The sequence below is a fragment of the Caretta caretta genome, chromosome 6, assembly GCF_965140235.1.
Source record: "Caretta caretta isolate rCarCar2 chromosome 6, rCarCar1.hap1, whole genome shotgun sequence".
NCBI lineage: Eukaryota > Metazoa > Chordata > Testudines > Cheloniidae > Caretta > Caretta caretta.
Window position 1 is genome coordinate 121,591,016 of NC_134211.1, and position 13,426 is coordinate 121,604,441.

At 37.0% G+C, this 13,426-nt stretch overlaps 1 protein-coding gene across 1 annotated transcript in view; it reads left to right on the top strand.

The window, feature by feature from the left end:
- The window catches only part of EXOC5 (exocyst complex component 5), a 45,915-nt gene extending 32,705 nt beyond the window's left edge, over positions 1-13,210 (top strand). The window contains exons 12-18 of the mRNA XM_048855209.2: positions 123-270; positions 2,700-2,808; positions 4,454-4,574; positions 5,164-5,250; positions 8,113-8,221; positions 8,840-9,055; positions 10,979-13,210. Of these exons, the coding sequence (XP_048711166.1) occupies positions 123-270; positions 2,700-2,808; positions 4,454-4,574; positions 5,164-5,250; positions 8,113-8,221; positions 8,840-9,055; positions 10,979-11,167 (979 nt within the window). The 3' untranslated portion in view covers positions 11,168-13,210. The remainder of the gene's footprint in view (positions 1-122; positions 271-2,699; positions 2,809-4,453; positions 4,575-5,163; positions 5,251-8,112; positions 8,222-8,839; positions 9,056-10,978) is intronic.
- Positions 13,211-13,426: the final 216 nt, after the last annotated feature.

The window sequence follows — 13,426 nt, forward strand, 5'->3', positions numbered from 1 at the left end:
TAAGTTATATTTTACGCTTCTGTTTACCATGTTAACTACTATAATATTCCCAATGTATTGTTAAACTTGAACATTTAAAATTTCCACTCAGTGAGATTTCCCTCTGGTGTATTGTATTCTAGTATTCAAGATCTCAAAGAGAGAATAAGACAACGTACAAACTTGCCATTGGGCCCAAGTATTGATACCCATGGAGAAACCTTTCTCTCCCAAGAGGTGGTGGTTAACCTTTTGCAAGAAACCAAGCAAGCTTTTGAGAGATGTCATAGAGTAAGTCTGCTTTCTGTGACTGCTATAAATAGATATAATTTGAATGGCACACAAAACCAAAATTGAGCTAGAAGAAGCAACTGTTTACACCCTCAATGCAAAGATCACATCTTGTTTTACCATTAGATGAAGTCTAATAGGTGGTGAGGGGACTTTGTGCAGAGGCAAGGACTTGGGTCTTATTTAATTAAATTAATTACCTTTTTAAAATCAGGGTCATGGTAAGGTAACGCCAGACATTGTTTATAGACTTCTTGTTTTTTAACAAAAGTGAGTTACAGGAAACTTCTGACCATTTGTTTTAAAAACACTATTTATAACCAATTGGAATAAAAATAGCTGTTAATGTTGTTTTTGTTTCTAAATCAGTCCTTAGAATTGATTAGCATTTAGTATAACAGCTTTGATATGTTGTACAAATGTAACTTCTTGTTTTAAACTCTGTGACAAAAATAAAATTAATTTAGATAAAATGAAATAGTAGATAATTTCCCTCCAAACATTCAACTGTCACATGTATCAATCTTCCATTATTAATTAATACTACCGTTGAGAGACTGAGGGGAATAATCTTTACTGTTGCATTGTTCACCTTCTTTTAATCCTTTACTGTTTTCAAATGTTTGTGCCTAATACAAAATAGAATTTTTACTATTGATATAAATCATAGGTTTTTCTGTGGCTCATTGGCTGTGTGGGTGTAGTGCTTTAAAGGTTTAATAAAAACCTTAGATTTAATTACAAACTTTAACTTATTTAAAGTTTAATTACAAAATTTAACTTAAAGAGAAGCCAAAACCATTTTTTGTAAATACACACATCTATTTATAAGAATTATCCTTAAAATTAACAAAATGGAACTTAAAATATTTTGCTGAACCGTCTGTGTGTTAAATAGCTTTTAATATATTAGATATTGAGAGGATACAGTGTAACCATGATTATAGCAGAAATAGATACAACCCTGGTTAATATTCAGATAACAGCCAGATAACATTGAGAATGTCAAAGGGACAGCATGATGCATAGACAAATTAGTCATTTTATCATTATAGTGGTCACTGGTAAAAACTGCTGAAGTTATAGCTCTGTTCTAACTTCTGTTCTAACCTTCCTTTTCAGTTGTGCATAATTTCCCCCCCCTCCCCCCCAAACAAATTCCTTTTCGGATGAAATTTTTCAAGTTTGGTCTCAGCCCAAGACTGATTTGTTCGTAAAGTTAGAGTAAAATACATTCAGGTATTTCTGCATGCATGAATGAATGTTGCACTTTCATAACTAAAACAGATGAAACTAGAAACTTTAAAGCACAATTTATCAGGGAGACATAAAATAAAAACTTCTAAAGGTAAAGAATATTCAAAACTAGTAACTTCAAAGGAATGCATTTGAAGAATTAAGAATGTGTTGTTTTTATTTTTGTTTTTTTTTGTACACCTAAACTAAGCATACGTTTAACTCCAAATGCCAGCGGTCCAGGTCTCCTGTGCTGCAAAGGTCTATAGCAGGGGTCAGCAACTTTTGGCACGCGGCCCCTCAGGGAAAGCTGCTGGGAGGGTTTGTGTACCTGCAGCATCCGCAGATTCAGCCGATCGCAGCTCCCACAGGCCGCGGTTCACCGTTCCAGGTCCATGGGGGCTGCAGGAAGAGGTGGTATCTTACTTTTGCAGATATTTTTAACTACAAAGGACCAAAGTCCAGCTGATGTTCAGACAACTTTAAGAGCCACCTTTTTTAAGTTCTAAAAGCCCAAATAGTGTTGCTTGTTTGCTTGTTTTATGAAAAAGAAAAGGCAGAGCATCAGATTTATATCTAGGATGAGATTTTAAAATTATGTGCATATAAAAATGTACTCACACCATGCAGTTACTGGAATTGTATTTGTGCGCTTGGTAACTGACCATGCAAAAGACGAGTTAGATGTGCACTGTTACCCTGACACTGCATATGGTCATAATAAGTGTGTATCAGTTATTCAAACATGCAACTCTAAAAATCTGAGCATACCTGCCTACTCAAATGTATGTATGAAAATTTCAACGTGATGAATGTCTATAGTCCTATATTATATATTGATATATAGGGGCAGATCCTCAGCCAATGTAAAAACTTTATTGACTTCAATGGAACTATAATGTCTGAGGATCTGTTTTATTATTTTGAAAGTGCTCTGTAATTCTAAGTCTTCGATCACTATTTATATATTTTTAAAAAGCGTGTACATAGGATTGTCTACACATGAAGTTATTTGGGAACAGCTCTGTGTGTGGTCACGTTGTTGTTCTGGAATAAGTGTGTCCACATATGGAGTTATTCTGAAATACCTTGTATGCTTTAAATTCACATTGTACTCTAATTCAAATAAACTTCCAAGTGTAGACACCAAGTTCTAACACAAAGTATCAAAATATTTGTTGTTCTTTTTAAAGCTCTCTGATCATTCTGATTTACCGAAGAATGCATTCAGAATTTTTTCTATGCTTGTGGAGTTTTTGTGTATTGAGCACATTGATTATGCCTTGGAAACTGGACTTGCTGGTAAGCATAATTCTGTCTTTTGTTTTCTTAAATGTGTGGTATTTCATTATAAAATAGCATATATTAATGTTTCTAATTTCATTGGTCAATGCATTCAGAGCACTTCATACTCTTCAGTGATTGGCCTTGAGATCTGTGCAAGTTAGTGTTATGCAAGGTATGTTGATTAAGGGAATTAATTTATCTCATTTATTTGGAAGCCAAAGTATAAGCTTCTGAAGCATACCTTACATATGGGAAATCAGTACAGATTGAAAGACAGTGATTATTCAGAAATATCTGGAGGCTTTGTTTCCTGCATCATAAGAATCCGAGTATGATCATTCCCTTCCTACTTCTTTTACCTTCTCCATAAAAAGAGAATAAGGTTTTTATATAGTATGTTTATTTAGTGTGTTTGTGTTTTTACATGTATATGTTGTATAGAGGAACATTTCTTATATAGAAAGACTTTTCTCATTGTATTTACTTTTTTAAAAAAACCTCTTTTGTGTGTGTATATTTTAATATTTTAGGGAAACTTATCAAAGTAAGATTTTTTTTTCCTGTTTCATATGATAGATATGGTTACATAGTTATAAGTCTTTAGTACAATTTGCTGCCTTTCATTGATAGGCAGAATTCCTGTTAATATTAGCGGGAGTCCATTGAAGTTACCCTATCTGCATACAAGGAATATTGTATATAGGCTTTTAGGGTAATTATGAAAAAATCTCTTGACTTAGGCTTGGTCTACATTACAGAATTAGGTCAACATAATCATAGAATCATAGAATATAAGGGTTGGAAGGGACCCCAGAAGGTCATCTAGTCCAACCCCCTGCTCAAAGCAGGACCAATTCCCAGTTAAATCATCCCAGCCAGGGCTTTGTCAAGCCTGACCTTAAAAACCTCTAAGGAAGGAGATTTTAAGCATAAGCTGCCTTAATTATGTCAGTGTACACACTACAGCCTTGCTCCCACCGATATAAGTGCCCTATTACACCAACATCATAACTCTACCTCCGCAAGAGGCGTAGAGTTTATGTTGGTATAATTAGGTTGACGGTTGACTCAGTATCTGTGTAGACACTGCATTACTTAACTCGGCTGTTGGCTGTCATTCCAGCATGGAGCCATGAAATTGACAAGAAAGTTGGGGTGGGTGGAGGGGCTCCAGCTAGAGCCCAGCTGTTCCCAGGCTCCTCGGTCCCAGCTGGGCTGCACACGTCCCACTCAGAGCCTGGCTGCCCTCTGGCTCCCAGTCCAGCTGCTGCCCAGGTTCCTTGCGCCCACCTGGCTCCCCACAGGGAGCCCTGGTGCTGCCCAGCGGCAGGGAACTGAGAGCCAGAGGCGCAGAGTCCGGCTCCCAGGGGGAACTACGTGTAGAACTTAAAGCCCAGGCTCTCAGCCCTCCACGCTGCCCCTCTTAAGTCGGTGGAAGTGCTCATGATGAGGACATGCACCACTAATATAGGTCAACTTACGTTTCTAGTGTAGACGTGCTCTTAGATGCTTAACTCCCATTTTCAAAGTTCTTAGGAGCCTACATCCCGTTGATTTTCACTTAAGTACTTTTGAAAAATTTACCCTTATCCTTAGGATAGTGATACAGGTTACATGCATTTTCTTTTTTTATGATCCTAAATAAATGTTTTCACTTTAGGCATTCCTTCTCCTGACTCTAAAAGTGCAAACCTTTATTTCCTGGATGTTGTACACCAGGCCAATACTATTTTCCACTTGTTTGACAAGCAGTTTAATGATCATCTGATGCCATTAATCAGGTATGTCAGGTGTTCTATTTTGCATTTCTTCTGGGAATATGTATGGTCATCATTGCTAGAAATTATGAATTTCATTTGTGTTACTATTAATACAGTTCAATATTTTTATTAAAAAAATTTGGATTAAGAATAATTTCAAGTTATTGATGATGGAAGTTGTGGAAAGTACAGTGTTTGTTTAAATCTGACTTGTAATCAGTAAATTTGGAAGATGAATCTTTTAGTCTATTATGCTGATGTGCAGCGTGTTGGCATGCACAGCAGTCTTGGCTCACTCTTTGGTCCACTGGTGACTGGCAGCAAAATGGAAGCAGAGTGCTCAGTCCAGGGGCAACTCCCTCTGAACTACAGAAGAGTGTCACCCACCTCTGGGTCAGCAAATACAGTTGTGGGGTCTCTGGCTTTTGAAGTAGCTCCATCCATCAGTCCTTGATTACAAAGACAGATAACTGCATCCAGTCTGGGACTTTCTGGGAGAGGATGGGTGGGGAATCCTGAAGTACTCCTGTTCTCGCTAGCAACCAAAGCAAATGGATTTGATTTGCATTATGTTTGACTATGTTATGATTTTTTCCCTACTATTTTATAGCTCTTCTCCTAAGTTATCTGAATGCCTTCAGAAGAAAAAGGATATAATAGAACAAATGGAGATGAAACTGGACGTGGGCATTGATAGGCAAGTGAAGTTTTAAACTTCCCATCAATCACTGCTCTACTTACCATTTTTAACATAAAAGTTTTGCCTTAGCATGTTTTTCCTGCTGGGAAGTAATCATTTAGAACCACAGAATTTATTTCCTTTGAAATCCAGACAGAAAATCAATGATCACACTGAACTTTTGTCAAGAAAAAACTAATTTTGGGAGGCTGAAATTTTTCCATGCTTGATTTTTGACCTGAGACTAATTCTTTTGGGAAGAGTGAGCAAAATCCTTCATCCACTTTTGTGTTGAGGGAATGAGATAATTCACAATTTTCCTCCGTCTCTCTAAAAAACAAACAAAAACAAAACAAAAAAACCCAAAACACTTCCTGTTTTGGGCTGCAGGGGAAAAGCTCGCATACAGAATGTTGAAACTTGAAATGTTAAAGTATTTAAAGAGCAGTATGTGTGACAGACTGAAAGAGATTAAGTGGCTTGCTTGAGTTGGACCGTGGTGTAATGTATATCTTGGGAGTCAAGAGAATTGAGTGTATTCTGGGTTTGACATTGACTTGCTCTGAGACAGAGTGATTCATTTAATCTCTGTCCATCAGTTACCTCCTATATAAAATGGTGTGATTTTTATGGATGGAAAAAGCACTATAAATGCAAGTATTATTGTCATTTTGCAGTGGAAAAAGACAAGAAAGAGGTAATGCTTAATGTTAGGGAGCAGAGCCACAACGTAAGTACTCTACTTACAGAGTATCTATATGTTTACTTGTACCAAGGAGATTTGTATTATTCCCATATCGCCAAACAATTTGTTGTTTGAGCTTCGACCAGTCACTTAAGATCTGTGCCTCAGTTTCCCCTTCATGATATAAATAATACACCCCCAGGGGAATTGAAAATTAATGTCTGTGATGCCTTGAAAAGTGCCATATAAGCATTACTTATTAGGTGTCCACTCCATCTCAAAGGGCAAATAACAGAACTGTAGAAGAGAAAACAAGCATTGATCCTTGTATCCTAGCTCTGTTACCTTCTGCATGGTGAGCAAGAGTCTCAAAGTGTGTAAATTGCAAAGGAATTGAGGGGTGGTTTGGTAAAAATATTTGCTATGGCGATGGAAGGAAAGGAAAAATGGGAGAAAGTACACGGATAACAATGGAGATTTTAGCCTCTGCTGCTGGAAATGCCTTAATGGTTTAAACATCAAGTCTGAAATACTTAGACTCTCTGGAGCCACGGGTTCAAACCTAGACAGGATTGCCTGAGCCCTCAGTGTCGTAGTAGATGATTAAGTTCTGTGTACAATAAATAATCTCTAAAGACTGTGGGGGGATTTTCAAAAGTGCCAAAGTGATGGAGGAGCACAAGTCCAGTTGGAAGTCAATGGCACTGTGTTCCCAAGTCACCTAGGATGGGATTTTCACAAGCCCCTATGTGTTGCAGACAACTACATGTTTGTGGTGGTTCTGTAAAAGAGAGACCAATTTTGAGACAAATCACTTATATAAAAATGTGGTTACTTGCACACCATTTTGTCTACATGAGCACCAAAATACCAGAAAGAGCCCCAAGAATAGATCACGCTGGACTTGGGCACTGTCTGGTAACAAATAAAGGTAGATTCCCAGGCACTGTTGGTTTCAATGTTATCCAGAATCTGACAATGTCTGATAGCAGACCCTTGAAGAGTATTCACAATGATGTTTCTTCCCCTGTAATGATTAGCTGAACTGATTTTAGTCCCTGGGCCATCATAATGAACTAGCATTGCTGTTCTACATATCCATAATAGATTGCCTTACATTCATGTATATTAAAAATGGGAATTGGAAGAGCAGGGGGATGTGACTCTGATTTCTGTTATTGACTGGGGCAAGGTTGTAAAGTGAGGTACAGCCAGAATGGGAGTCTGAGTTTCATAGGCATGGAAAATAATTAATTTGATTCCTTGTTTTGGGATTAGGTATATTTTCCCCTCCCTCAAATTGTGTGGAGCTTTCATAGTCCAAGCTATGTAGCTTCATTTTTGCTGATTACAGTCCCTAGAAAACAGTGAGAGAATCTGTTCTGCAAAAATGAGTGTTCCAGGGAGAGTCACTTGGGAGAATGAGCTCTATGTGTTGCAGCTGCTTGCTCTTCAAGCACTGCCTGGATCAGCTTTGGGATTCACTGTAAAATAAACATTTCTGACTTTTAGATAATGTTCAGGACGGATAACTGCTAGGGGGAAGAGAAGAAATGTGATGCAAATAAAATTGCACTGGATATTTCAAGACAAGTGACCAGCACTGGTGAATGGAAAGATTCTTTCTTGTTGCAAGTGTTCTGTGATGCTGTTTCGCTTGAACCGTGTATTATTATTTATAAAGTTACTGAACTAGGTCTAGAAAGTCCACTTCAGAATCTTTCTGGTTTCCCCAGCAAAGAAGAGTGCCTGGCTATTCTGAAGAACTGGCTTTAAATGGGTTATATTTCAATTAATGTGTCTCCTTTTAAAATCAGCACATACTGTATTGCACTCCAGGATAAAGAGAACTTTGGAGCAGAGACTTCTCAAAGGCTTCTATCTGTCTCTCATGCGCCTACCACCTTCAGAAAACCAGACTTGTCTTGTGTAGTGAAATTGTATTGCACAGCAGCTTCAAAAATATTTTTGGTCTTTGCAGTTCATTTTACCGTGAACGTCTTTTTTTTATTAAATGGTGAAACTCATTTAATGTTCATGAATTTGTAGAAGTGGTGGATCATGGGGGATTTCTACTTCACTGTGCACTAATTGCTTATATTTTATGTGGGATAACTTCAGAATTTTTAAATGTTAAAACCAAGTAAATGAAAACTTTTATTTTAAAACACACGTCTTATATTTTAACTTTAAAGGACACTGAATTGTATGATTGGACAGATGAAGCACATCTTGGCTGCAGAACAAAAGAAGACAGATTTTAAACCAGAAGATGAAAACAGTGTTTTGATTCAATATACTAATGTGAGTAAACAAATAGAGATTTGTCAGTAATAAACAGTAGCATTTTGAAGATAATTTGACCAGTATTGGCATTTTGATAGTGTACGCCCAATTACACATACATCTGGTTAACATTCAGGCTTGTTTCACTCTATGCCAAGGATTCTCAAACGCCTTCACAATGTGGATCCTAAACTTGGTGGGAGTATTCTCAGTTTTGTTGTATAATCATAGTGTCCAACAGCCCCAGTCAGACTGGACTAGGTGCTGTACAAACACAAACTTCCCCCTTCCCCAAAATACCACCTAAATTAACATGGACCAAAACTTAATAGAGAGTTTGTTATGGATCTGCCTTCCCGTTTGCAGGTCTTCCCAGTGATAATGGCAACAATTTCTTACCCAGAAAAGTAATATTAGGGCATATTAATGTATTTATGGATGTCTTTCAATGCAATTTTTCTCCTGAAAAATGGGGAATGCCAGCAGCAAGTGGTCAGCTGCTGATCCACAGACCATTATGTGTGAGCCAGTGCTCTATACGTTGCTTGTGATTAATCTGAGACTCTGCTTTCCAAATCTTTTTTAAGAGGAAAAACTTCTCTCTAATCAGTTAACTTACAAGCAATCTTTTTATAGGCCTGTGTCAAAGTATGTGGCTATGTCAGAAAGCAAGTGGAAAAGATTAGAAAGTCTATGGATGGTAAGAATGTGGACACAGTTTTGATGGAGCTTGGAGTTCGTTTTCATCGACTTATTTATGAACATCTACAGCAATATTCCTACAGTTGCATGGGAGGCATGTTAGCAATTTGTGATGTGGCTGAATACAGGAAGTGTGCCAAAGACTTTAAGGTTAGTGTATGCATACTTAATATATATGGTGTTATAGAGGCATATATAAAATGCCTGGATAGTGAAACAATATTTTTGTTGAAAAATGTCATCCTTCATATAGCCACATTTCACATCTTTTGCCTTCTATTCACAACCTACCATACATTTTAGACTTTAGATTGCCCTTGTACCATGGCAGCAGCTTTAATCATTTAATAAATTATGCCAGCAAGACCGTCTTTTCTGAATAGTCTTCATATCTGTCTCCTAAATTCACTTGCCTTGTGTCATGAGCTTACCTGAGTCAGTTGAGCATCTCACAAAGCAAGCTTGCCCTGATTTTATAAATCATAATAGCCACCTGGGATTTAAAATTCCAAAACATAAGTCCTTTGCTGGCTTAACCAAATGGTGTAGTCAGAGTTAGGTCCCTGACCAGGCCAGGCCTTTTGGGTTAAAGCAAGAGAAATCTTCCTCCCTGTCCCAGCCAACCAGAACTGGCCCTTGGAAGAAGCAGTCAGCCCATTTTATCTTGCCTGCCTGGACCTTGATTGGCTTCTGCCTGCTTCCAGCCCTTCTAGCTGCTGGAGAACTAATCCTTATTGGTGCTGCAAGCAGCTGACCTTGAATGGCCTCTAGACAGTTCTTGTTGGTTCAGACTGGCTGCTTTTTTTGTTACAGACACCTTAAGGTGGAGCAGGTCAAGGTCGTTGTGGGTATTTCAACAGGGAGTAGCAAATGCCTGCTACACACCAACATGCATTATTTTCAATGTAATACAAAAATACACTGAGTGTTTTCATGTGTATGTAGGATTGCATATTGAAATAAGTTAGGAATGTGCGCGCTACCAGACAAGGTAAGACCTGTGGTCCATCTAGTCCAGTATTCTGTCTTCAACAGTAGCCAGTACCAGAAGCTTCAGAGGCAGGTGCAAGAAACCCTGCATTAGACAGATGTAATATAATCAGCCCCGCATATTAGGTGTCCTCCTAATTCCTTTTAGTTAGAGATTTAAGACTACAAACATCTGAGAATTAGTTTCTTGCAAAATTTATTACTGTCAACTATTATAACTCTGGATATTCTTTTTATCCTAAATGTCCCATCCGTATTTGAATTGTGCTAACTTTTTGGCCACAACTTCCTGTGGCAATTAGTTCCTCAGTTTACTTACATGTTGTATGAAAGTACTTCCTCCTCCTGGATTTGAATATGCCATATTTAATTTAACTGAACACCCGCTAATTCTTGTGTTTATGAGACCGAACAGAAGCTCCCAGCCATCTCCATATAATTCATTTTGTTATATGCTTTTAAAGCGTTATGAAGCTGACTCATTTTTATTTCCAAACCAAGCTCCTTCAAATAGCAGAAGCACTTGTCCTTAATGAAAGTTAAGTTCATGACAATTTTGAAGCTTTAATAAATCAAGGTCATGTCATTTTAGAGCACACAAAAAATATGAAAAATTCTTTGTGCAAACTATTTTTTCATGGTGGGATAACAAAAATAAAACTGAACTTTACCAAAAATGAGAAATAAGCATGTAGCGTCTTCCATAAAGCTATAATTGCATGTAACTGGGTATTATAAAAATGCCACCTCAGTCATAAGTAGTGTAACTATAATACTGGTGAGGGGTAGTGGTGGTTTGTTTTGTTTTGGGGTTTTTTGAACAATTTTCAAACATTCTCTGAATGGTCACATCTCACATTTGTTCTAAAACAAAAGTACTCAAATTCATATACATTTTAAAAAATTAAATCTGGCTTTTAAAAATTGCTTTAGTCTGTTTTTTACGGAACACACAAATGAGTCTCCTGTGTGGAAAATAGCACTGACATTCTAGATGAACTTTGCAGCAGCTATTTCATTATAAGACTTACACTTTGAGGATTTTTACTGTTTTTTTTCTCTCTCTCTCTCTCTTTCAAACAGATTCCATTGGTGTTACAGCTTTTTGACACCCTCCATGCGCTCTGCAATCTTTTGGTTGTAGCACCAGATAACTTAAAGCAGGTCTGCTCTGGAGAGCAACTTGCTAATCTGGACAAGAACATCCTTCACTCCTTTGTTCAGCTGCGAGCTGATTATAGATCTGCTCGCCTTGCTCGCCACTTCAGCTGAGAGTGCACACAAACACGTTGTACTGTTTTCAGGCCGGGGGTGTTAGAAAGCACAGGGAATAATTTCTTATTAAACAGCAGTTGTAATTTCTGTGGGACAGTGACTGTTCAGAACAAAACAGCAGCCATATTTAAACCAGAATTTATTTGAAGAATGTGAGCAGATATAATCCTTAATTCGGATTCCTTAAACTACAGTTCCCCCAGATATGAATTTCTGCAAAACTACTTGCCACTAATTTTCCATTGGAAGAATGTTGGTGAAGGAAGGCAAGTGATAAACCGAAAGTATTTTAGTCCTCAGTCTTGAATTATCTGATACCATTTGTTAGACTTTAACTACAGAGCATAGAGTAGGTAATGGATTACATAGAATAAAACTGTGTAAAAACATTAATCAGTTTTAATGACTTAAACTTCCGCACAGCTAATCATAATCAAATTATCTTTGCTGATTGGTGTTTCTAAATCATTTCATTCTTTCAAAATGTTATCCCATGCTATACAATTTCTTACTTTAATTAATTAGCTTTGAATTTCTCTGAGATGTAGGAGTAACAGAAACACTATCCCAAGAAAGATGTAATTTATTCATTGTATAGAACTTTAAGCTAAGCTAAATTGGAGCGGGGTTTTTGTTGTTGTTGGAGCCCACTGGAATGTATCAACTTCGTATGAACTTACGGCACTCTGTTTATTATCTGTCTGATCAATGGCACTTTTAATTTTAAATATGTTCCTAAATGAATGCAACTGCCTTGTTTTAGATTTCATTACTGTGAGGTGAAGATGCTTGTTGTCAGTTTACAATAATAGAAACTTGTTTCTGTTTTTCCTTCTGTACATAAAGAAATTGAGATTGTAACAGAAGTGAAAGGATGAGGTACAGCCCACACATTCATCTGTAGATGGGAAGAATTTGTATTAAATCTAGCCAAAATCCAAAGCTGAAACTTAGTTTAACTTTAGGACGTGATCTTCAATACCTGAGCAACATAAAATAGTTGAAGGTGCAGAAACTTCTCTTCCCCCTGATATAATTTTAGTGCTGGGGTTAACTATTATTGTATGTGTGTTTAAACAATAGGAACTTACTCAAGGTGCCTCTGAGATGGATCCATGTTGGGTACAGTAGCTAAAGTGAAGTAATGGGGATGATGAAATATTTGGGGTAATATTTTCCAACCGTTGAAAATTCTGTAGTAAGTGGAGACGTTTTAGAGCCAGAGAGCTGTGGAAACCAGGTATGAACTGCACTGTTTCAATGTCCTAAGTTCCACCCATCATCACTGTGCGGATCATCTGTAGCACTCTTAGTTCTACTCTGCAGGCCTCGCATATTTTCTGCAGAACTTTCTCTCCCTTCTTCAGAGTAGGTTTTCCTAAAATCTACTTTGTCTCTCAATTACAGCTATTCTCTGCCAAATTTTTTAAACTTCTAAGGCTCAGTCAATATTGATTTTTCCCCTTTATTTTATATTGAGCAGAGTATTATATTGGTAAACAAGAGAAATAAAGTATGCCAGGTTTTCCTCCAAAGCATCCTGGGAAACTGTGGCAGCTTTGTCCAGATGTATAGCTCTATTCCTTGGCCATGGCAGAATCACAAAGAGTTCTGGATACCTGAGGAGGCACATGCTTGTACTGTTGCCATTTTTAGAAAGCTCTGATGTGAATTCAAATTATACCTCTCTGTTATCTCTGTAACTTAAAGCCAACAATTTTAGGACTGTGGTTTTACTAACCAATATAAAATCTTTGCACGAAAAGTGTCAATTTGTATACACTTCAGAACATTAAACAAAACCACTAGGCATCATTTTAAGACTACAAATTACAGAAGTGCTTCAAAATGTCTTATGTTGTAAATTTCTTGGTTTGAGTTATATTTTAAAATTATATAAAATGTACTTTACTTTAACTGTGGTGTTTTCCATGCATAAGTTCCGTGCAATATGCTCTATTATGTCTATTAAAATAATGATGAGGTAAAAATAGGTGAATACTTAGACATGTAAACACTCAATAAAAGATATTCCCTCCACATGCCTTTTTCATTCCATTCCATTTCCATATTCTTATCTTTATATGCAATTTTATAAATCCCTTTTATTAAAAAAATCAATAAAAGTAATTTTACCGATCAAATTTATTGATAGTGTGGGCCTTCCCTTCCCAATTTTAAACAACAAAATAAAAAACATAACACAAACCTTTTATATAAGAGACTGTTATTACCATGAAGTTTACTTTAAAAATA